The 23,622-nt window shown below is 39.1% G+C and overlaps 2 protein-coding genes across 2 annotated transcripts in view; one reads left to right on the forward strand and one right to left on the reverse strand.

The window, feature by feature from the left end:
• The window catches only part of L3MBTL3 (L3MBTL histone methyl-lysine binding protein 3), a 95,679-nt gene extending 93,571 nt beyond the window's left edge, over nucleotides 1–2,108 (forward strand). Inside the window, exon 21 of the mRNA XM_082669058.1 lies at nucleotides 1,735–2,108. Coding sequence (XP_082525184.1) covers nucleotides 1,735–1,878 — 144 coding nt within the window. The 3' untranslated portion in view covers nucleotides 1,879–2,108. The remainder of the gene's footprint in view (nucleotides 1–1,734) is intronic.
• Nucleotides 2,109–6,582: 4,474 nt separating this feature from the next.
• Nucleotides 6,583–23,622, reverse strand: part of SAMD3 (sterile alpha motif domain containing 3) — a gene marked incomplete at its 3' end in the record, with an annotated part of 47,535 nt that continues 30,495 nt past the window's right edge. Inside the window, exons 8-11 of the mRNA XM_082668713.1 lie at nucleotides 14,160–14,360; nucleotides 7,716–7,887; nucleotides 7,120–7,202; nucleotides 6,583–6,888 (exon numbers count right to left, since the gene is read on the reverse strand). Of these exons, the coding sequence (XP_082524839.1) occupies nucleotides 6,583–6,888; nucleotides 7,120–7,202; nucleotides 7,716–7,887; nucleotides 14,160–14,360 (762 nt within the window). The remainder of the gene's footprint in view (nucleotides 6,889–7,119; nucleotides 7,203–7,715; nucleotides 7,888–14,159; nucleotides 14,361–23,622) is intronic.

The raw sequence follows: 23,622 nt of genomic DNA on the forward strand, positions 1-23,622 counted from the left end.
ATTCTACCAAGGTCTGTCTGGGTTGAGTGAAGTGTTAGTAGATCTGCCTCTCTGCTTGGACTTGTTTATCAGAGACCTGTCACAGCACAAGCAAATGAGACCAAAGCAAATGTTTCCAAAAAACAATAGAACATTTCTCATAGCTGCCACTTAACTTGTCTTACACTTAGAAATTAACACTGCAGTGTCTTTACTTCTAGTTTATGACAGCAGGGTGTTTCCTTGCTGAAAATTAGCAAACCTTTTCCACATGATTGTTACTTAAAGTTGTATAAGATGACTCTTGTTCTTACTGATTAAGCACATAAGCAATTTAGATTTACAGGTTTTTATTTTTAGAGGAAAGAGGAAAATTTCAAGAAAGGGCAACTTAATTATATTAGGCTTTATTTAGTGAACTGCTGACAGAATTTATAGTAGTATTTGTTTGCTAGGGCTGCTGTAACAAAATACCGTAAACCAGTGGCTTGAACAGCAGAAATGTAATGCCTCCCAATTCTGGAGGCTAGAAATCTGAACACAAGAAACGATGGCGTTGGCAAGTAGCTTCCTTCAAGGTCTGTGAGGAAAGGAGCTGCTCCAGGCCTCTCTTTGTGGCTTGCAGATGGTGTTCTCTTGTTGTCTTCTGTGTGTGTCTGTGTCACAATTTCCCCTTTTTATAAGAACACCAGTCATCTTGGATTAGGGACCCACCCTACTCTAGTATGACCTCATCTTAACTAATTACATCTGCAGTGACCCTGTTTCCAAATAAGGTCACATTCTAAGGTTATTGGAGGTTAGCACTCCAACATAGGCATTTGGGAGGAACACAGTTCAGCCCCTAATAGTACACTGCTGTCAAGGTTTCTAATGTCCTCCAAGGCAGAGAGCAGAAGTGTATTTTACTTTTTGTACAAAATGAGAAGACTGAAAGAGAAGTGAATTAATTTTTTTAAGATGGCGGACTCCCCAAGAGCTGAAAATCATACAAAAAGACGACTACTCCTTTGCTCTACCCACTGAACCAGACATCATCTTCACAGAGTTGTATCTGAACCTCGTAGTATCCTATTCTGTAGAAATGTAGACTTTTAGTCTTAGAAGGGACCCAGAGAGAGGAAGGATGCTTCTCACCGTTACCCAAGTAGTAGAAGAACCAGCCTAGAGTGCACACCTCTTCCCACCAGGCTTACATTCCTTCAGCTATACTGGTGGTTGCCATTGTTGGTTGTCAGTAATTCCTTTTCTTCTGTATTTGAAAAATAACTGTGGCTACTCTAAAAATGAATGTTATCACTGATTTTCTTTTCTTCGTGGTGGAAGGCATGTAGCCGATGTGTTTGCCTGAATTCCTTTGTTTATCCACAAGTATTTATGTACTTATTCTCATCTCTCATTTTAAAACCTGCCCTGATAAGGACTGGATTTGAGGCACCCTGGATTTTCCCAAATTATTCTTGACTCAGCACCTACGTCAGAATAATCACAGAAAGATACGAGCACCTTCCACTTTCCTATGAGCTGGTTCTTCAGATGAATGAACTTGACTTTGTTCCCAGTCCACATTTGGGGGTGTTGTTGTAGATAAGAAATGTCCACTTATGAGGAACTGTTGTTTGTACACATGAACTGCCCGTCTGTGCCGTTTTAGTGTTACTGTGTAGAAGAGAGCTGATAATTGAACCTTGAATATGTCCCATAACCCTACATCCGATTAACTCACAATCTTTTGTGTTTTTCCTCCCATTTTAGCAAATTGATGGAGAAGCATTTCTGCTTATGACCCAGACAGACATTGTGAAAATTATGAGCATTAAGTTGGGCCCTGCCCTCAAAATTTTCAATTCTATCCTGATGTTCAAAGCCGCAGAGAAGAACTCCCACAATGAACTTTGAAGATGGTGAATTTTGAGCACCATCAGCTTTCTGCTTTAAAGCTCATGTTTTACTCAAAGCACAAAGACAGCAGTAACTCCTAAGCGAGAAGTCTCCAAAACTCTAAAGAGCAATGCTGTCAGATTATTTATATTCCTTAAGAGACAATATATACGAATTCTTACGAAAGTGCTTGAGCTTTTAACCAGGTACTGTCTAACAACAGTACAACAGTCGTCTTTCGGTTCTGTTCACTGAGCTAAATTTATCTTTGTAAATCTTTTTGAGGCTGGGGGGTGGGAGGGAAGGGGGACTTCATTAATTATTTATGGAAAAAGCGGGGGTGGGGGAGGGCAGAGTAAGAACTTTTGGCATTTTGTAAACATTGTTGAATTCTCTTTCATGTACACTGTTTCTTTTTCAACACTTTCAGGAACCTTTTTATATAATCAAACTTCAACTTAAACCAAATTTGTGAAAACCTGGCTAACTTTAGCCAGTGGGACTGTTATCTGTCTTGTTAATTCTGTGCCATATTTTGAATTGCAACATTATGCTAAGTATAACTTTGCAAGTCATGATATTGCCTAACTGCTTGTCATAATTTGTTGGGGCTGAATAGTTGTAAAAATTACCTTTCTTTAAATCAGTGTTTTTACTTTTGCACGCAATTATGAAATGTTAAACAGATTACTTTTCACCAGCATCTTGACTTAATTACCAAAAACATGTATATAAATAATGGAATTGAAAAATAAAATATATAAACATAAATAAATTAGGTGATGTATTTGAATGACATCAGTCTCATACATCGTGGTGCCCTGTGTGTTTACAGGACTCCAGTGATATCAAAGGAATATGCAGTTATATTGGGGGGCTGTTTGTATGATCTTGAACTATTTATGAGATGATCTTGAGCTTCTAATTGTCACTGAAATAACTGTGGTGCTCTTCAGAGATGAAGGGCTCATTCTATTGACATAAACACTAACCTGGAAAGAGCTCTGTCTCAGACCTTGCAGTGTCCTCCAAACCCAAAGGTTTTTTTTTAGGATTGGCTGGAGAGAGTGTATAGATTTTACCCAAGAGGCAAGATTTGAGGGAGCAGCGCCAGTCAACACAAAGATTCTAAATGCTCACAGATGAGGGAGGCGACCTTCCCAGAGCAGTTATTCAAGGAGCTCTGTTTTGGAGAGACTCTTTTCTCCTCAGTATAGAAGCATACAGATGCACTTTAAATGAAAGCCCTTGATGACCTATAAACTGATAGCTGGTAGTGTTACTTTTGCAAGAATGCATCTCCAACGCAAAAGGTAAATTATTTTATCAGCCTATGTATGTAACTTTTAATTCCAGGATTGGATATTTATTTAAGAACTATTTTAAAAGTAGAAAGTAAGTTTGTAGCATGTTGTCTGAATTCTGGGGAAAGGTCCACCTCTTTCCTTAGTTGCTTTCATTTTTTCTCATGTAGGATTCCCTTGATATTCCCCCCTGCATTGGAAGTCTATGAGTGGTCCTTTGCTTTTGTCATAATTCAAGGTAAAACAGGGCCCATGACCCCCCCCACTTCATTTCTTTGCATAAATCTGCTTTAAAAAAAGTTTTTTGTTGTTAGTTCTTTTCTCCTTTTTTGTTCAGAATTTGTACATTCAAGTTGCACTTGTTATACCTGACATGAATGAAATAAAATCTTAATTGCAGATACTTTTTTATATATGTATGATTCTTAAGAAACCTTGTCAGATAGGAGGGGCGTATGAGAGCAGGAACAATATCAAACATATGGGCACTAGATACCTGTGTAATGAATGAATCTGTAGGATTTGGAATTGTTTGTCAAACTATGTCCCAGATGATGTGAAGAGTGACAAAAAGGAAAAAAAATCAATTTTATGGTTACGTCAAGTAGGAGTCACACGCATTGAGAACTTTTCCCTTCTAGTTTAAAGCACATATTGTAACAGAGGAGCCTTTTAAATCTTACTGAAAACATCTACTCATTCTAAGAAGCATGTTGTTGTATGTTAGAGGCAAGGCATTAAGCATCCCTATTAGGGTGGAAGAGTCTTCCACAAGAAGAGGAAACCTTTCATCATTCCATCCCTGGGATATAGTCTAAGTATAGTCTAAGTTTTAACAGAGGAAACAGGGAGCCGTGATGACAGGGAGGTCCCTGAAATGAGAGAAGCAGGCTTGGAGTAAGACAAAAGGGAGGGATGGGGAATGTGGAACTTGACAGAACCTTCCCATCTCTAAAGGCATTTTAAAAAATTACAAACACTCTGCAAGCCAAAGGAGTCCATCCTGTCTACCGGTTGAAATATTACCCCAGGTTGCTATTTTGCAACTTCTAGATTCAGTGGACTCAGCTTCCAAAGAAAATAGGATTAGGTTGGTCAAGAAATATTGAATATTTGCCAAGTGGCATGGCCATGCTGTCCACTGGAGACAGATACACCACTGAAAGAGACAATAAAGAGACAATAAAGCTCATGGTCAGACAGAAAGCTCATGGTCAGCGCATGTCTGAGCCAAACTTCACTGCAGTTACCTTGCAGCTCCACCCCATCTCTCCGGCCCCCCCCCACCCCTGGCCCAAAGGAGCAAAGAGAGGCTTTCTTTCAAGGCTAACCCTAAAAAGAAAGATGATACAAATGAACTTATTTACAAAACAGAAACAGACTCACAGACTTAGAAAACAAACTTAATGGTTACCAAAGGAGAAAGGTGGGGGGAGGGATAAATTGGGAGTTTGGGATTGACATATACACACTACCATATATAAAATAGATAATCAACAAGGACCTACTGTATAGCACAGGGAACTCTACTCAATATTCTGTAATAACCTAAATGGGAAAAGAATTTGAAAAAGAATAGATGCATGTATATGTGTAACTGAATCACTTTGAGGTACACCTGAAACTAACACAACATTGTTACAACTGTACTCCAGTATTAAAGAAAAAAAAAGAAAAAAAAAGCCAGCCATAGAGACTGTGGACCTCCAAGGGAAAGGACTCCTTAAGAACTTGGTAAATTCATTTGGGAGAAGAGGAGTAAGATTTTGAAATTTAAAAAAATGGGAGGGGGAGGTGTAAGCTGGGATGAAGTGAGAGAGTGGCATGGACATATATACACTACCAAACGTAAAACAGATAGCTAGTGGGAAGCAGCCACATAGCACAGGGAGATCAGCTCGGTGCTTTGTGACCGCCTGGAGGGGTGGGATAGGGAGAGTGGGAAGGAGATGCAAGAGGGAGGAGATATGGGGACATATGTATATGTATAGCTGATTCACTTTGTTATAAAGCAGAAACTAACACACCAGTGTAAAGCAATTATACTCCAATAAAGATGGTTTAAAAAAAAACACAAAAAACGGGAGTGGGGAGAGAATAATTGGAGGAAATAAAAGAAACTTTTTTTTGTAAGGAACTAAAGGCACATTGTAGTGAAAGGGAAGAAATGGAAACTGTAGAATTGGGACTAGTTATTCGAAAATGAAATGTACCAAATTGTTATTGCCTGTCCATTCTCATGTAAGGAGCAAAGAGTCATTGCAGAGGTGAGCAGCTGATCTTTCATTTTCTTTTATCTCACTGACTTAAGCATTTTAATGAACAGTTAGATATTAGTATTTTGCAGTATATCTAGAGACGTGCTATAAAAATATTTCTTCAGTAATTCATATGAGCCCTTTTCTTATTAAACTTCAAAAAACATTTTATTTGATGAAGTAACCCAGGAAATGTCCATCGCATTGTGGTGCAATATTAGCACACTTAAATTCTTCAGTCTCTAAACCCACCAGTTCTGTCAAAACTAATGTTGAGATTGTGATGATGACAAGGGGCACCTTAAAACTAATGTTGGATGAATTACAACATGGGGCTTTGGGCTGGGTGAGGCACCAGGACTAGGGCTCCTGAGAGAGGCTGGAGAGCCAGTCTAGGAAGGGTCCTAACCTGGAAGCTAGAAGCTGGGGCCCAAGTGGTGCTGGGAGTGAAAAGCAAGATCCTTATCACAGATCAAAACAAGCCCAAGGGGCAACCAGGGCAGATGAGGTCAAGGTGAAGGAAAACCGGAAACCGTGTGGGGAGACAAGAACCAGGCACATCACTGTATCTCAAGGGAGGGAAGCAGAGAAAGATGAAGACGGGTCACAGATGATCAAAACCTGTGCCGGCGAGATTGGCCAGAAATGAGACCTCAGGAATGCAGCAGCCCGGGTTCTCAACAGGTGTGAATGAAGGAAACCAAAACACCCCCCAGGGCAGGTCAGCTGAGGGAAAGAGGAACTGGGGAGTGTAAGCATCTTCTTAAAATGCTCAAAATGTTTCCAAGCAATGTTCAGACCAGAGGCAGAACCACAGGCCCCAAGTGTGCAGCTCCTGGACATTAAGTCTTTCAAAAGTGGGCACGTTGACTTAAGTGCAAGGTCATATCCTAATCTGAAGGATTTAAGAAAATGCGAAGCGTAGTGTCTTTTAAAAACTAATGCACCCTTGAAAGTGTTAACTTGGACTGGAATTGCTTAGAACTCAAAATAAACATCTCTTTAAGTAGTATTTTATTACAGAATTTCAAGAAAGAAAGTATTGAAGTGTAAAGATAGAAGGCATTGATATTCATTCAAATCCTAGAGACAAGATGATTTTCTAATACCTACCTCTACTAAATCAAAACAATCTTTAATAGTTTCAGCCATCCCAGAGATCAATTCTGATAAAATATTTGGCATGCTATTAAGTGTTGAAATCCTACTTCCTTTTCCTTTCCTTTCACAGAAGGAAAATATGGACTGTGCGTGTCAAAAATCAGTGTCTCTAGGAAGTTGAGGGTTTGGGACAGTCTTCTTGGACACTCGATCCCAAATACATGGAAGGCAGCTATGAGAGTGGCCAAGGCTGTAATACAGTCATCCACCTTTGTGAGTCTCTCTTTTTCTAAATACAAAGAAAATTCACAGACATCCATGTTGAAAGGGTTCTTAACTTCTAACACGGGTGTGGACACTTGCACCTGAAAAAAAAAAGATTACAGTAGTCACCACCCCATGATGTGTAAACTAGCTAAATAATACAAGATGCCTCAATCTAACCGTGATATTACAATATATGAGCTTGTTGCAATTTAGCATTATTTGTAAATATGACAAAACATAACTTCAAAATAGGCCACCATCCTGCTTCAAATAAATAATCATATAAAGAGATGAAATCTCAAACCAGTGATCACTGAAATACCGCATACCTTCTCATTCACAATGACAAAAAGGCTGGGATCCTCCCCGAAAACATCTGGTAGGAGTAAACAGGTGGCTGTCATCTTCATATCTGTCAAAGCAAACAGGCTGACAGTCCAAGTAAAAATAAGCTCTTACCAATTGTTGTAAGTAAAGCCAGTATCAGAACATGTGGATTATTTTTTGTTACCTTCTACAGAGAACAAACTAGACTTCTTAGATCAGTGTTTCCCTACCATTTTTTAAACCAACATCCCCTTCTAATAAACATTCAAGATCTCCTGTTCTACCCTCCAGATCACTGCCAGGAGAAGATAAGAGTTCTGTACTCTCTGTCCCTCAGCCAGGGTGATTTCATTGTACTCTACCTTGTGGCTTGTAAATTACCTTGTGTATGAAATTAACAGGTTACTAGTTTCCTAAATATAATTTTACAATATCAAGTGTACTTTTAAAATCTACACCTCAACTCCTCCTAGTTGAGAAATTCTTTTTTCTTTCCCACATGTCGTTTCACTGAATTCTACAAAGCATGGCTTTCCTAATTATCCTGAATTACACAGATAACTGAGACCAGATCACCCTATCCCTTAGGTTTACTAACGTTTCAACATGTCTTCATCCGTATGCTGTTTCATTTTTTCTTGCAATGCAATATTGATTGGATTGTCCACCAAAGAAAAAGAAGCCAGTATATTTTCTGAATAGGATTCCAAAATGTGCCTTGTTTTCTTATAAATATCTGTTCTTGTAAGAAGTTGGAATTCTCTGAACAGCTGAAAAAGGAAAAAGATCACAAGAAAAGCTAATGTATAGAATGTAAGGAAGTAAATTACTCTTTAGAATTATATTAAGCTCTGAATGTTAGTTTATATACTAGATATTTGATTAGCTTTAGTGGAGAAGTATAAAGACTTAGGACGGAGGAGGAGAAAAGAATGAAAGCCTGAAGTGAACTGTCAGATTTCAGGAAGCAAACCTTGAAAAATTCCTGACCATGGTATCCTAAAGGGAAAAGAACTTTAGAAACTCTGTAAGATCAGACAGAAATAAAGGGTGAAAACCAAAATGAGTCTAGGAGATTTGACTACAAGGTGAAAGCAAAAACAGTTTACCTGTGTGGAAACCCCTTTACTCAAAACCACCTTTTCTTGCCACTGCCTAAGTTCTTCCCTGCGGAGAAGTCCACCACCACTGTCCCCCTCCCAACTTTTCTGACAGAGTGGCATTATAAGACTGTTCGTCACCCACACTAGTAGGAATTATGTAATTATCACTTTCCTTAAAACACTATAAGGAACAGTTATATACTACCCACTGGGTCTCATCATTTCCTGAGTATCTTGGTGGATCCTAAACTGCCCAAAGATTAGGTCCAAAAGTTAAGTTATTGGAAAACTGGCATTCACATTCTCATAAAGACATAGCGGCTCTACTATCAGGCAACACTCAGTGGACGACTAATTTAGATTAATACCCTACAAAGAACCTCTCTCAGCAGGGAGATGTGAAGTGAGGCATGAGGAAGGTAAATATTGTCCACTTTCCTGGGCGCACAGCTTAGGAATTTTTTTAACCTTTTTCAAAAAAAATTAATCTCAGGTCGACCTTAAAGTTGCAGAAAGAGTAAACAGAGCTCGCAACTTCCTCCAAGGCTAACCCTTCTGATCCATTTGAAAGTACGCTGTAGATATGACGCCCTCTTACCCCTTAAAGCTTCATTGCATGTTATTATTCCTTGTACTTAGCTAGAAGTACAAGGATGCTCTCCTATATGACTACAGCATAACCATCAAAATCAGGAAAATCGAATCCATTCAAACTTGCCGGTTGTTGCAGTCATGCTCTTTATAAATCCAGAACCTAATCCAGGAACACGTGAGATTTAGATATCATGTTTCTTTAGTCTCCTTCAATCTGAAGCAGCATCTTGGTTTTCTTCAATTCCCTGACATTTTTGAAAAGTAGAGGCCGATTACTTAGCAGAGCGCCCTTCATTCTAGGTTTGTACGATGTTTCTTCATGATTTATGAGTCATGGCAAGAATGCTGGCACCCCTCCATCAGAAGGTGGTAACTGGTGCCAGTACTGAAGACACTATATCAGTCGGTGGAGATGGAATCTGACGGGTTAATTAATATATGTTATTAACATATAGTTGTAAGTGTTTTAAGGGGGGTTTCCCTTGAGTTGATGTAAATATATTGTTTTTCCTGTCTTTCAGCCATAAGATTTCACATCCACCAATGATTCTTGCCTGAATCAAGTATTACTATTGAATATGATAGTTGCCAAATGGTGATTTTCTAATTCCATAATTCTTTCTAAGTTTATTGGCTTTCTACTCTACGGTGTAGCTTTCTCTTCTCCTACATTAATTTATTCATTTATTTGTATCACTACAGAATAATAAATCCCTCTTTACTCAAGTGATCATAACTCTAATCCTTTCATTATTTATATTAATGCTCAGATTGTCCACATTCGGCCAGTAGGAGTTGACCCCTGAATCCTCTTGACATAGCCTCTTGGTCTGTGAGCACTTCCTTAGTTTCTGGCACTACACAATATTTCAGGCTCGTCTCGTATTTTTTCTGCCTCAGCCTTGGAGTCAGCTATTTCTCCAAAAGCCCCGGGTTCCTTTTAATGGAGAATGATATTTAAAAACTAAGATTTCAGCCCTTGATGTGCTCATTGCTTCACTGGTGTTCTAGGATTTCTTACAGAACAAAGCTAGGAAATACATATTTGTATATACATGCACACATACAGACATACATCTATCTGTTTAAATATCTATATATACGTATTAAAAACCATGAGTTCACACTGATACCTTCAATTCCAACCCAGCAACACAGGCCTTATTCCAACCTCCCTGCTTCCCATACATCCTCTCTTAACAGCGAAAACCTGGCTCCCATTATCCCGGATGTATTGATATTTACTTATTTGCCCAAATCTTCCCCAAACATCATGTAGCCAAACCCCCAGTCGCGAATGGTCAGTCACAGAATAGCCCCTCTCTCTACAACCCCAGGTTTTGTCCCAAAGGTTATTAACCTTAATCATTTTTCCTTTTCTATTCAGATTGGATCATTTCTATCTTCAAGTTCACAGACCCTTAGTTTGCATTTCCCAATAAGCATTTCCCTATCCAATGATGTTTTCATTTCAGATAAATGTTCTTTTCAGTTCTGAATTTCAATTTGGTTCTTTTAAAATATATATTCCATTCTCTGCTAAGATGCCCCGCAGTGATACTGCATGGAATTCATTGGTTTTACCGTGTTCCCACCACCCTGAAGCAGCTGGCTTGATAGAACGGTGAAATGGCCTTTTGAAGACTTCGTTACAGCACCAGTTAGGTAGCAGTTCCTTGTAGGGCTGGAGAAAGGTTCTCCAGGAGCTGTATATGTGCTGAGTCAGAGCCCAATATATGGTGCTGTTTCTCTCATAGCCAGAATTCACAGGTCCAGGAATCCAGGGATGGAAAATGGAGCGGCACCACTCACTATTACCCCTAGTGACCACTAGTAGGGAGTCTGGATTAAACTGTGTTCCTTTCAAGGGTGTTAAATTTTGCTGTGGCAGGCAATTAAATTTCTGGTTGATCCTTCTGGTTCTGTCAGACTTAATCTTATTGTTTGTTTGAATGAGTTTATTTCGGTTTATTTTGGGTTCTGTCCTTATTTCTAGTCAATGGCCCCAACTCAAATCTAGGACATAAAGTATGGACTTCCTGGAGTCTCAGATGGACGCCCAAGACTCTCAGCAAGGTCTTCCCACTCTGACTGGGCCGGAATTCTTATTTTTCAACACCGTGTCGCCTCTGCTTTCAGGTTGCCGTCCTGTGGCAGCCCCTCTTCGCAGCTTTGTGGGGTCTTGTCCTGTGCAGTCCAGCTCTCAGCCAAAGACCTCTGGGGGATCCCTCCATGGACTTCTGCCCTCCATCTTTCCTCTAGGACCTTCTCTCGCAAATACCAGCTACTTCATCATTCCCAAACTCCCACCTCTAAATATTCAACTCTGTAAGACCACCATTCTGCTTGGCTTTCACCTTTTTGTGCCATGATCTAGAAAGTAACCCCAAGGAAGAAAACTGAGGCACATCCTGTATGTTCCCCTTTAATCAAGATCAGAGTCCTACGGATACAGAGAACAAACTAGTGGTTGCCAGAGGGAAGGGGATGGGGAATGGGTGAAATACATGAAGGGGACCAAGAGGTAAAAAATTACTAGTTATAAAATAAATAAGTCACAGGGATGTAAGGTACAACACAGGAAATATAGTCAATATAATTGTAATAACTTTCTATAATGCATAATCTATAAAAATATCGAATCACTATGTTGTACGCCTGAAACTAACATAATGTTGTAAGTCAACTATTATTCAATTAACTTATTAAAACTAATCAATTTCATAAAACAAACAAAAAAAAGAGCAGAGTCCTGCGATGCCTACTCTCCAATGCCTGGAAGCAGTTGCCTCATAGATATTTTTCCCAGTTTTATCCATGTTAATGATGGGAAGGTAGGTCCAGGACCAGTTTCTCCATCATGGCCAAAAACAAAACTCAGATTCTCTTGTTTTCCTTTGAAACTTTATATTAGCTGGTGATTCTTAGGCACTTCACTTAAGTTTTAAACAATGATTGTTGAAATAGTTTCTCAGTAATGTGAAAACTATAGCATTTCAAAGGATTTACTGGAAATTTGAGGAATTATTTAAATTTGTGTTTGGTATTTTCCCCTCTTCAACTTTTCTTACTTGTTTTGTGCCACATCCACTAGGTCCCAGTAACAAATTCCTAGTTGATAATATTCTACTCTCAGGAAGTACATTTTAAAAGTTTAAATTTTTAAATTTTCTGTTGAGAGAAAGTTTTTTGAGAGGAGGACGTTGATGAGTACAGGTGGTAATTGAGGGTCCTGGGACCAGCTTCCCACACTGGCTGCTTCTCTTCAACCAACCTGCGTCCACCAGCTCCCTAAGCGCCAAGTGTTTTCACATTGGCAGTAGAAACAAACAGGTGATGGGGGAGGTCTGAAGCAGAGGCAGCTGTCCTACTACAGGGATTGTTCGTTAGCTGGGTATTTGTAAGCAAGGTCGAACTTGCTTTTATTTTCAGAAGCACCACAAGGATTTTATGAATTGTTAATCCCAGCTAGCTACCCAAGGCTGAGTTAGGGACATACTTCCTGAAGAAGCCTAAAATGTTTAATCCTTTTTTTTACAACAATAAATAGGGCAACTTTATTCAGTAAGTACAGCCATTACCAAAACTATACCCCAATCCACATTTTGAATATAAAGGTGAAAGACCTGAGGGAATAGGAAGAAAAGACTTACAGATGCCACAATGGGAGACTTAAACAAAGCAGGAGAGATACAGCCTTAGGTCTGAAATGTCTCTACTCTTCATTAGAGCTATAATGAACCCCAGATTTACTATCAACTATAGTTCTTTGAAAGGCCACTGAACCATAGCTCATCTGTTTTAATCACTAAAACTTTGTAGGCTGCAGTCCAGTGAAAACCTCAAAGGTTGCAACATCAGTGACCAGAGCAGCCTTACCAACCACTGTTGTAAGTGGGGAATGGGGAAAATACATGAAGGGGACCAAGAGTCCCCTTGGTTTGTGTCCCCCACCAAATGTTTGTGTCCCCCACCAAATTCATATGTTGAAACCTAGCAGTGTGATGGTATTAGGAGATGAGGTCTTTGGGAGGTGCTTAGGTCATGAGGGCAGAGTCCTCATAAATGGGGTTAGTGCCCTTATACAAAAGCCCCCAGAGAGCTAGCTTGCCCTTCAGCCATATGAAGTTACAGCCAAGAAGCACCATCCATGAACCAGAAAGTAGACTCTCACCAGACACTAAATCTGAAGATAACTTGATCTTGAACTTTCCCGACTCCAGAACTGGGAGAAATAAATTTCAATTGTTTATAAGCTACTCAGTCGATGGTATTTTTGTTTACAGCAGCTAGATTGGACTAGACACCAACCATCTACTAACTCATCCAGCATTCAAAAAAATCAATACTTCATTTGTATTTTACACGCAGTACTCTGCTAGGTACTTTGGGAACTACTACAATGTTCAGAACATGCTCCTTACATTTAAGGAGTTTACAGGCTATCAGTTTAACAGTTTTTTGCTTTAAAAGTATATTTTGTACGTGTGTCAATCTGCCATACTCTTCTAACAGCTAGAGGCTACCGTATATTACTGTTCCTAGCAACCCAAAGATTAAGGAGAAAGCAAGCAATAAATACGGTAGGGTTGCTGAGAAAAAATTAAATAAAATAATCCATGTAAAGCACTGAGAACATAGCTGCTATGTAGCAAACACTCAGATGTTTGCTATAGACATTATGTTTAAAATAAAGCATGTAGGCAAATTCTTATTTCCGTTTCTTTTGGAAGAAGAAAAGCCTGTAAAACTTTTCATTTCCAGTTTGGTTGACTGCACGTACAGAATTCCTCCATGAAATGTATTCTCAGATAAAAACACTGAAAAGTCTTTCATTATACACTACAGCCAAAATTACACTAAAATTGTACCAGGACCCTTTAATGTCCACCTTAAATAAACTAAATGGCAGGGTGTCTGATCTACCCATACACTTTGTGTATTTTAAGACCACTTTATGAAATGATTTAGGATCATAAAGGAAATAGATTTTGAGTAATGTTGCATGCTAACAGTTATCTCATAAACTATCTTGACTGTCTAAATGCATGCAAAGGGAGAATGTTGCCCACTGTCAAAATACCCCAAAGTAGTGGTGCCCCTGCCTCCACAATGTGTCCAGTGATGGAGAACGCTTCAAAGCTGAAGGCAGCCAGTGTGCGTTATCAGAATATGATTCCAGAAATTTTTACCAAATGGTCCTACTTGTACCCCTTGGGCCTCGCGCATTCTCCTGAGATTCATAACCACCATCTTGCTGCACAGTCTTGTTACCACTCCAAGAGGAAAGAGACAAAAATCAGTTTGGACATTATAATCAGACTATTATAAGCGAATAAAAATACCTGATAGGGGCACTTCAGGAAAGGAAACATTTTAAGAATGACCTTGAGAGGTGCTCTGCTGCCGATCAACTTTCTTCTTATTTCCAAAGTCTGGCTCATCCTCTTATCAATTTCACTCCAGTCCTTTTCTGTTTTCACATATTCTTGCTGGAACCAGTTAATATGTTCATCTACCTCAAAATCTAAACAAACAGCTTCCTCCTACAAAATATTTTCAAAATGTTAATATGTTCCATGTTTCAAGTGGCAGTTTAATGCTTCATGAAAACCTGAATTATGGGCTGTATGACACACTCAACGATTCACTCATGGGGTGAGCACGACTATGTAGCATTATGCTTGGCTTTGAATGTGGTTAACAAATGTCTTTGATGCTGTGAACAAATCAAAGAGTTAATTACTGACTCTGGAATTATAATCTGTTCTCTTTTTTAAAAATTTTATTTATTCATTTATTTAATTTTTGGCTGCATTGGGTCTTTGCTGCTGCAAGCGGGTTTTCTCTAGTTGCTGAGAGCAGGGGCTACTCTTTGTTGCGGTGGGTGGGCTTCTCATTGCGGTGGCTTCTCTTGCTGCGGACCACTGGCTTCTAGGTGCACGGGCTTCAGTAGTTGTGGCACATGGGCTTCAGTAGTTGTGGCTCGCAAGCTCTAGAGCGCAGGCTCAGTAGTTGTGGTGCACGGGCGTAGTTGCTCCACGGCATGTGGGATCTCCCCAGACCAGGGCTCGAACCCATGTCCCCTGCATTTGCAGGTGGATTCTTAACCACTGCACCACCAGGGAAGTCCCATAATCTGTTCTGACAGATCTAAGAGTTATTTCATTTCCTACATACCTTTTTACGTGGAAACCTAGATTACCCAGAATGTTCACACTGAATAGAAATGTCATTTATTCCTATGCATTTAAATTTTAGAAGACAAAATATTAAGAAGAGATAAAAGGTTTTAAATTAAGTTTTTGTTATTGTTATTGCTTGTACTTTTCCTTCTTAAATGCTTTTTTAGGGCTGCAGTACCATGCCATATAATCCAAATTCAAAATAATTATGGTGGGTATTTTGTGATGCTGAATCATGAAGCTGTCAATTATATTCACTATGCATTTGGGTACACTGGATGGGGTGGGGTGGCTAAAAGTACCTCACATATTCTCATTAAAAATCTAAGGTAGGGACTCCCCTGGTGGCGCAGTCGCATCTACTGCCCACGAGCCACAACTACTGAAGCCCGTGCACCTAGAGCCCGTGCTCCACAACAAGAGAAGCCACCGCAATGAGAAGCCCATGCACGCAATGAAGAGTAGCCCCAGCTCACCGCGGCTAGAGAAAGCCCACGTGCAGCAAGACCCAATGCAGCCAAAAATAAATAAATAAATAAATGTATTTAAAAAAAAATTTAAGATAATCAACAGGCTTTGAGAAGACAAGAAAAAAATCTTTCTAGAAAAGTTAGCTGAGCAGACATTTGGCTGAACTACACTTGAATCAACAAGTTGACAAACTGTCTAGCTGACCAGAATGTGAGCAGATGTTACCTGTAAAAGATGGGAAAATGGTAAAGAGCCTAAAAGGCTCCTATATCAAGACTTTTACAAGCATTTTAGGAAAGCGTCAGGTAGATCCACTATCTGTGAACATAGGATGATTAGCAAGACATAGACCAAGTGAACAAATTCCTAGAAAAATATAACAAACAGACTAAAAAGAAATTCCTAGAACCTTACATAAATTTAATTAGAAGACAAAAGTCTTTCCACAAAGAAAATACCAAGACCTGAAGTTTTCATAGACAAATTCTACTAAACTTTCAAAACAGAGGGCATACCAAATTTATGCAAATTTTTTCAAGGAGTCAAAAAGAAAAAGAAATTCTATGAAGAATTCCAACCCATTCTATGAAGCCTGTATGTCTACGACATTGATTCCCAAACCTGAAAGAACTGTATGAGAGAGGATAATTACAGGTCAATCTCATTCATGAACAAAGTTGCAAATATTAGGAACAAGGAAAAACTAACTTGGATCTATCCCAGAAATGCAACAAGGGTTTGACGTTAGTAACTGGTCATGCTCCCTGCTAACTATGGTGTTCCCCAGAGAGTGTCTTTAACCCTCTAATTCCTCTAAGGGGGTATTTATCTGAGTTATCCGGTCTAAAAGCCACTAGCCACATATGGCTATGGAGCATTTGAACTGTGGCTAGACCAAATTAAGATGTGTGCTGGCAACACTGAATTTCAAAGACTTAGGATGCAAAACAAGAATGTAAAACATCTCATTAACAATTTTTCATAATGATTACATGTTGAAATGATAATACTGGGTTAAGTAAACTATACTCTTAATGCTATAATTCCGCCTGCTTCTTTTTACGTTTTTTAACGTGGCTACTAGGAAACCTTAAATTATACCTGTGGTTTGTATTATATTTTTATTGAACAGTGCTGTGTTAGATGCTAGAGTTTTCTTCATACCAAATTCCAGTCATCCCTGTTTCCACTTCTATTGTCATCGGAAACGATGTTTCCCTGTGTAACTTGAACAGTCTCTTTCCTTAACATTCAGTCACGTGTCTTAGTCAATCAGCAGGGAAACTGCTTTGACTTTGCCCCGTGTTTTCAAGTGCACGGCTGACTTGTAAAACTTCACAGTATTAGCAAATGTGCCACCTGCTGATGGCAGTAATTGCATTATATCCAGAATGCAATTAACTGTCAACGTTTTTCTTCAACTTTTGCTTCTTGTTCAGTTTTGCACCATGAGAGAAACATCTGTGGAAAAGGCTGTAAAAATGATTAGTATTTATACAATAAATCATTATGTCAGGTGCAGTAAGAAACAAACAGTAAATGCCCTAAAAGAAATTAAAAGAAACCTAGTGTTATGTCCTTAGCATTGACTAAGCAGTTTTTGCATGACTTTCAATTCCATTGTATTTGTAAGCCAAAGAAAGCTCACACACAAAACTGTTTCATGACTTTCAAAGTCACTGGGTACATATATACCCAGTAAGTAGGAAAAGAAATGTTTTAAGAGAGAAATGAATTACAGTAGCCCCCTACTTATCTGCGGGGGATACGTTCCAAGAGCCCCAGTGGAAGCCTGAAACCACAGATGGCACTGAACCTTATATATACACTATGTTTTTCCCTTAATACGTACCTATGATAAAGTTTAATTTATAAATTAGGCACAGTAAGAGATTAACCACAATAATAATAAAATAGAACAATTATAACAATACACTGTAATAAAAGTTATGTGAACTCTTTCTCAACTTAAAACTTATAAATTGTTTATTTCTAGAACTTTCCATTTAATATTTTCAGAACACAGTCGACTGAAGGTAACTGAAACCCCAGAAAGTGAAACTGTGGATGTTGGGGGGGGGGGCTACTGTATAAGTATAGTGTTAGTAATTTAACACCCGGCAGTTTGTTTGTTTATTTATCTATTTATTTAACAAAAGTCTGGAGGACTTTGGATGCAAGGACACCCCACAATCACTTATTAAATCCCTGTGTTCCTGTCCTAGATATAGCATAAGTTTAAAAAAAAAAAGCATAAATTAACCCCTCTACAGAAACTGCTGCAACATTCCCAGTATATGTTTGATAAGATATTTCACATCAGAATCGGGCAAAATATTGTGTTTTCTTCATGTTTCAGACTCTGAGAAGAGTCCATAATACTCCATCACTTGATGAAGCCTGCCCTGGAACAGGAGAATCACTGAGATGTGGATCCAAAGCCTGACGTGCTGTACTTGGAGCCGCTGGTATTACTCAGGATAGGCAAGATGCTGCTGCTCTATCTAACAACCCCCAAACGTCAGAGCAACAGACGTTTATCACTCATGTGAACGTCCCTCTCGGGGCCCAGCTTCTCATCCTCTTCACCCAAGAAACTGGCTCCACCAGCTAGAATATCAGCCATCATTGCAAAAGCAAGGGGAAAGATGGGGCACTGCATACTGGATCTTCAATGCGTTTGACATTTCTTCTCACGTTCCATTGATCAGTCGGTCTCATGGCCGCATCTCACTTCAAGGTAGGGGAGATGTACCAACATGCTGATTGTCTGGAGGAGATGAGCTGATTAAATTGGTGAGCAGCAATCACATCCACACTCATCCACCTCTGCGCTTCTTACTATGTGAGAGCACAGCTCTCCTTGTAGCTTTAGCCAATTTCAGACAGAGTTTTCTGGTAGCTATAGCCAAAACCATAATAATTGAACACTGGAACACCCAATTCTCAAAGCAGAAATCAATTCCCTAGATGAATTCTATGTCTAGCAATAAATCCTTCAAATACCAAGGAGAAATTTAAGACATTCGCAGATAAATAAAAAGTGAGAGGATTGATCACTAGCGGATCTGCCCTACCAGAAATGCTAAAGATGGTCTTTCAAGCTAAAATGGAAGAACATTGACTGTAACTCAAATCCACAAGAAAAAGAGCAGTGGTAAAGGTCACTACATAGGTAAGTACAAAAGACAGTATCAATGTATTTTCAGGTTGTAACTCCTTCTTTCTCCCATCTTGTTTTAAAAACAATTGCATGAAGCAAGAGTTATAAATTCTGTGTTGATGGGCATACAGGGTATAAAAGGAAGACAAGTGTAGTTATACAGGGGCAAAGTTTTTATATGCTGTTATAATTAAATGGATATTAATCCAAACTAGATTATTATAAATCAAGATGTTAGTTGTAATCCCCAGGGCAACCACTAAGGAAATAATTATGAATGTTTATTTACTAAAAGAAACAATAGGGAAATTAAATTAATACACTAGAAAATACTTACTTAACGCAAAATAAGGCAGTAATTAAGGAATAAATAACAAGAAAAAGATGACATATAGAAAACAAATAGCAGACATAAATCCTAACTTACCAGTAATCACATCAGGTAACTGACAAAATGGATTTTAAAAAAATGATCTAAATATATACTGTCTACTAGAGACACACTTTAGATTCAAAGACATAAGTAGATTGAAAGTAAAAAGATGGGAAAAGATATACCAGTAAGCAGTAACCGAGAGACAGAATAGCTATACTAATATGCAACAAAATAAATTTTAAGACAAAAATTGTTCCTAGAGACAAAGGAAGATATTTTATAATGGGAAGAGGGCCAATCCATTAGGAAGATATAACAATTATAAACTTATATACACCTAGCAACGGCACCCCCAAGTCAGGTGGCAAAAACTGATAGAATGGAAGGGAGAAAGAGACAATTCAGTAATAATAGTAGCTGGAGATTTTAATATGTCACTTTCAATAATGAATAGAGCCACTAAACAGATGGTAAACAAGGAACTGGAAGACTAGAGTGACTGCTATTCCTGGAGAAGACATGGATGGTAAGAACTTGAAGCTGGATATAATAAGTCATGCATGAAATGAAAACCTCCAAGAAGATGATGTCAAAAGGAACTTTGAAGAAACTGATGGATAGGATTAAATTATTTACTTAAAACTCTTTACAAAAACCAAAATATAGACTACATTAACTGATAAAGATAAAATAATCTGTGCACTTAAAGATCACATTAATAGCCTCCAAACTGAGAGAACTTTATTGCAATTAGGAAAAAAAAAAAAAAAGAAAGAGAGAAAAGCAAAAGCCCCTGTGGAAAATTCAAAGTCCTTCCTGTACTGCTTCAAGAAACCAAAATAAATGTCCACCACATATCCATGTCAGAGTTAATCTACTCCATAAAGACAGAGGAGAATCTTTTCAAAGTGGAGGAAAAGATCAGGCATAAATGTGAAGGACTGGACACATGAAAGATTCAAGCCAGGTTTTTATCAGAAAAATTTGAAAGAAGCAATGACTATTATTAAAGTCAGCTTATATCCCAAGAGTGAAAAGTTTATGGTAGTAAGTCGAAGCCTCTACTGGCTGAAAGAAACCTCAATAACTTAAGAAAAGAAAATGCGTGCATTAGTCAAAAAGCATTAAAGACGAGTTTAAGCATTTCAAAGTATGTTTGCATCCTGATGTTTCAAATGGGGCATGGAGGGGGGAGGGATAAATTAGGAGTTAGCAGAGGCCCAAAGGGGCCACCAAGGAATCCTCTGGATGGAGAGATTTCTGAGAAATGATGTGCATCAGGCTGGGTGAGTGTGAAGATCGGGGTCCAGGGCCCTATGTCAACCGGCTGCCATCCCCACCCCACCCCAGGGTCAGGATGACAGGAGCAGGATGCCTCCACAGGCCCTCTCCATCCTGCCACAGCAGGTTCTCCACAAGGGCAAGACAGAGCTTATCCTGGTGCTCCTTGCACTGGCAGAGGCTCGAAACCTTCCTTTGGTCCTACCCTCCCACCTGAGCTCAGCACCCCTAGGCCAGGCTCTAGTTCTCCTATGAGAAGGCAGGTGCTACAAAGGAGTCCCAGCGTTGGTTCTTGAGACAAGGACCCCCTGTCCTTCCCCTTATTCCAGAAACTGAGGGTGAACCACCCCAGAAATGTCTGTACACTAAGTGCTAAGTGATACTAAGTAATAAACACTAAGTAATCAAATGTAATGTGACAATGGCATAAGAGTAGACTGAGAGACCAGTGGAATAAGGGACAGTGCCCAGAACACACCTAAGTCTTTTGGGGGAACTTAACATACAATAAAAGTACCACCATAAACAAATAAAAAAAGGATGGATTGTTTAGTAATTGGTGTTGTAAGAGCAACTCACCCTATGGATATCCTTACTTAATAGCATATACAAAGACAGACTCCAGATGACTTAAAGATCTAAACATGAAAATGCAAACTATAAACTTAATAAGAGAAAGAGTAGGAGAATATCTCTGTGACTTAGGGCATGGGAAGGACTGCTTCCTACAAATTAACAAGAAAAAGATGCCAACCCATTAAAAACTGGGCAATGGATCTAAAGAGGTAATTTTCTAAAAGAAGAAACTCAAAAGTCTAACAAACACATGAAGAGATGCTCAGACTCATTAGTTATCAAGGGAAATGCAAATCACAAGAATCAGATTGCACTTTATACCTATTAGACTTGGCAAAACTCACAAGGCTGGCTAGTGCCAAGCAATGGCAGGAAGACAAGGATATGCAGTATTATGGGAGTGAGACTAACAAAATCATTCTAGAAAGTAATTGGTCAGATTAACTACATGCATGCCCTCTGCCCCATCAGTTCCACTTCTTGGTGGACAAGCCAGAGGAATAACACACAGGTGAGTCCATAACCAGACAGGTATAATGGCGTTCTCTGCAGTACAATCCGTTGAGGGGCTTGAGGCAAGGGCTTGTAATAATCGTTACAATCATGGGCTAGAAATATACATAGTAACGTGAATGAGTCTTAAAGAGTGTCGGTGAAAAAGTGAAACACGAATGAGGTATAGAGTACCATTTTCACTGGGTCAAATATGTATAAACCCAAAATCATAGTACACATTTTAGAACACCTTACAAACAAAAAGATACAGATGAAACACAATAGGAGGATTCCCCAAGAGCAGAGGTGGGGAAGAGGGCAGAGAAGAACGAGCACAAAAAGAAGTGAATAGGGCTTCCCTGGTGGCGCAGTGGTTGAGAGTCCGCCTGACGATGCAGGGGACGCGGGTTCGTGCCCCGGTCTGGGAGGATCCCACATGCCACGGAGTGGCTGGGCCCGTGAGCCATGGCTGCTGAGCCTGCGCGTCCAGAGCCTGTGCTCCGCAATGGGAGAGGCCACAACAGTGAGAGGCCCGCGTATCGCAAAAAAAAAAGTGAATAGAACAAGAGAAAGGCCTGGCACAGAACAATGACAATAATGTGCCATGAGGTGAGGAGTTTGATTCACTCAACTTTAACACCTGAGGTTTTGCACAAAAAATAATACAGTACAAAGTTAATTCCACTACTCTGCATGCAGCTCCACACAATTCCTGTAAGCTTTTATTTAAAACCAGTGTGTCTTCATCATTTAAACAGGACAGTGTTTTCAGCAACTTAAGAAATTACTCAGTTAAGATACAAATGAACTTATTAACAAGACAGAAATAGATTCACAGATATAGAAAACAAACTTATGGTTACCAAAGGGGAAAGGGGGTGGGGGAGGGATAAATTAGGAGTTTAACAAATACACACTACTATATATAAAATAGGTAAACAAGGACCTACTGTATAGCACAGGGAACTATATTCAATAGCTTGTAATAAACTATAATGGAAAAGAAACTGAAAAAGAACATATACATATGTGTGTATATATATATATATAAATCATTTTGCTGTACACCTGAAACACTGTAAATCAACTATACTTCAATAAAAAAAGAAATTACTCAGTTAATTCTCTTTTGAGAATCTAATTATGTCTCCATTTATAAATACTAGAAGAAGTATAATAAAAGGCAATTAAGCAAAGGAAACAGATTTATCAATTCACAGGGCTACAAGTTGCTTGGACCTAAAGCTAAAAGTCAGATGCATAAGAAGCAATGTCACTTATGTTGCATTTGACAGCATGATTTACAAGCAGCAGTGACATGAGGCCGTGAGGTTGGCAAAGGATTTTTAAACATTGCATTTAAAACCAGTATTTTGTAGGACTGATCTGGAAACAGTCTGGTATTCTGACAAGTATAGCCATCTGCATACCATGGTTATAAGTTTTTTTAAGAGCAGAATATGAGGAACCCAGGCATTTTTAAGACTCACGGGTGGATGCTTTGATGCTGCTGAAGCTTTGGGTTTTGTAGCACAGTTTAAGCAGTGCCACGCTGACCTTGAAGACCGAGGGAGGAGGAGGGTTGGGGACAAAAGATCTGTGACCTAGGCTCAAACTCACACAACTTCTGCAGCTGCTTGGTTATCTGCAGAAGCCCACGTGACAGGACTAAGGAACACACTGTCCTTCGCTGAGGCATCTACCATCAGTTCTTTGGTAAATTCCTTCCAACCACCAAAGGACAAGCAACAGAAACAAAACAAATGAAAAATCTCTTCCTCTCCCTTACTCCTTCCCAAAACCTTCCTCCAGTTAAGCCAAACCCACTTCCCTGTCTTTGAGGGAACGGCCTGCCTCCTGGCTTCTTGCCTGCATCAATATTTTCCATCTCTACAGCACAGGAGATAACTTTTTTCTACATTATGGAAATGCTGTGCCCAGTCAAGAAATTTTAAAAGATGTGAAAGTTGTCACAGTGTATCTTAATCCAACTATCTTTAATTTTCAGAAATCATAAAGACATTAAAAAGGAGCTATCAGAAATTCAAAATGAAGCCCAAAATAATTTAGGCAATTCATCTGAAGTCTAAAATCCCATGAGATAAGTGGTATATTCAATGGATTTGTCCCTCTACTCTTCTTAGTGTTTTTCCATTTGCTTAATCACCATGGAGGGTACAAAACACAGAAACACACTGTAATGTAATATTCTAGTGTAAAATCTTCTCCATCCTGTAAAGCTTTTGGCTTTACAGAACATG

Source organism: Grampus griseus (assembly GCF_964374135.1).
Source record: "Grampus griseus genome assembly, chromosome: 13".
Lineage (NCBI taxonomy): Eukaryota > Metazoa > Chordata > Mammalia > Artiodactyla > Delphinidae > Grampus > Grampus griseus.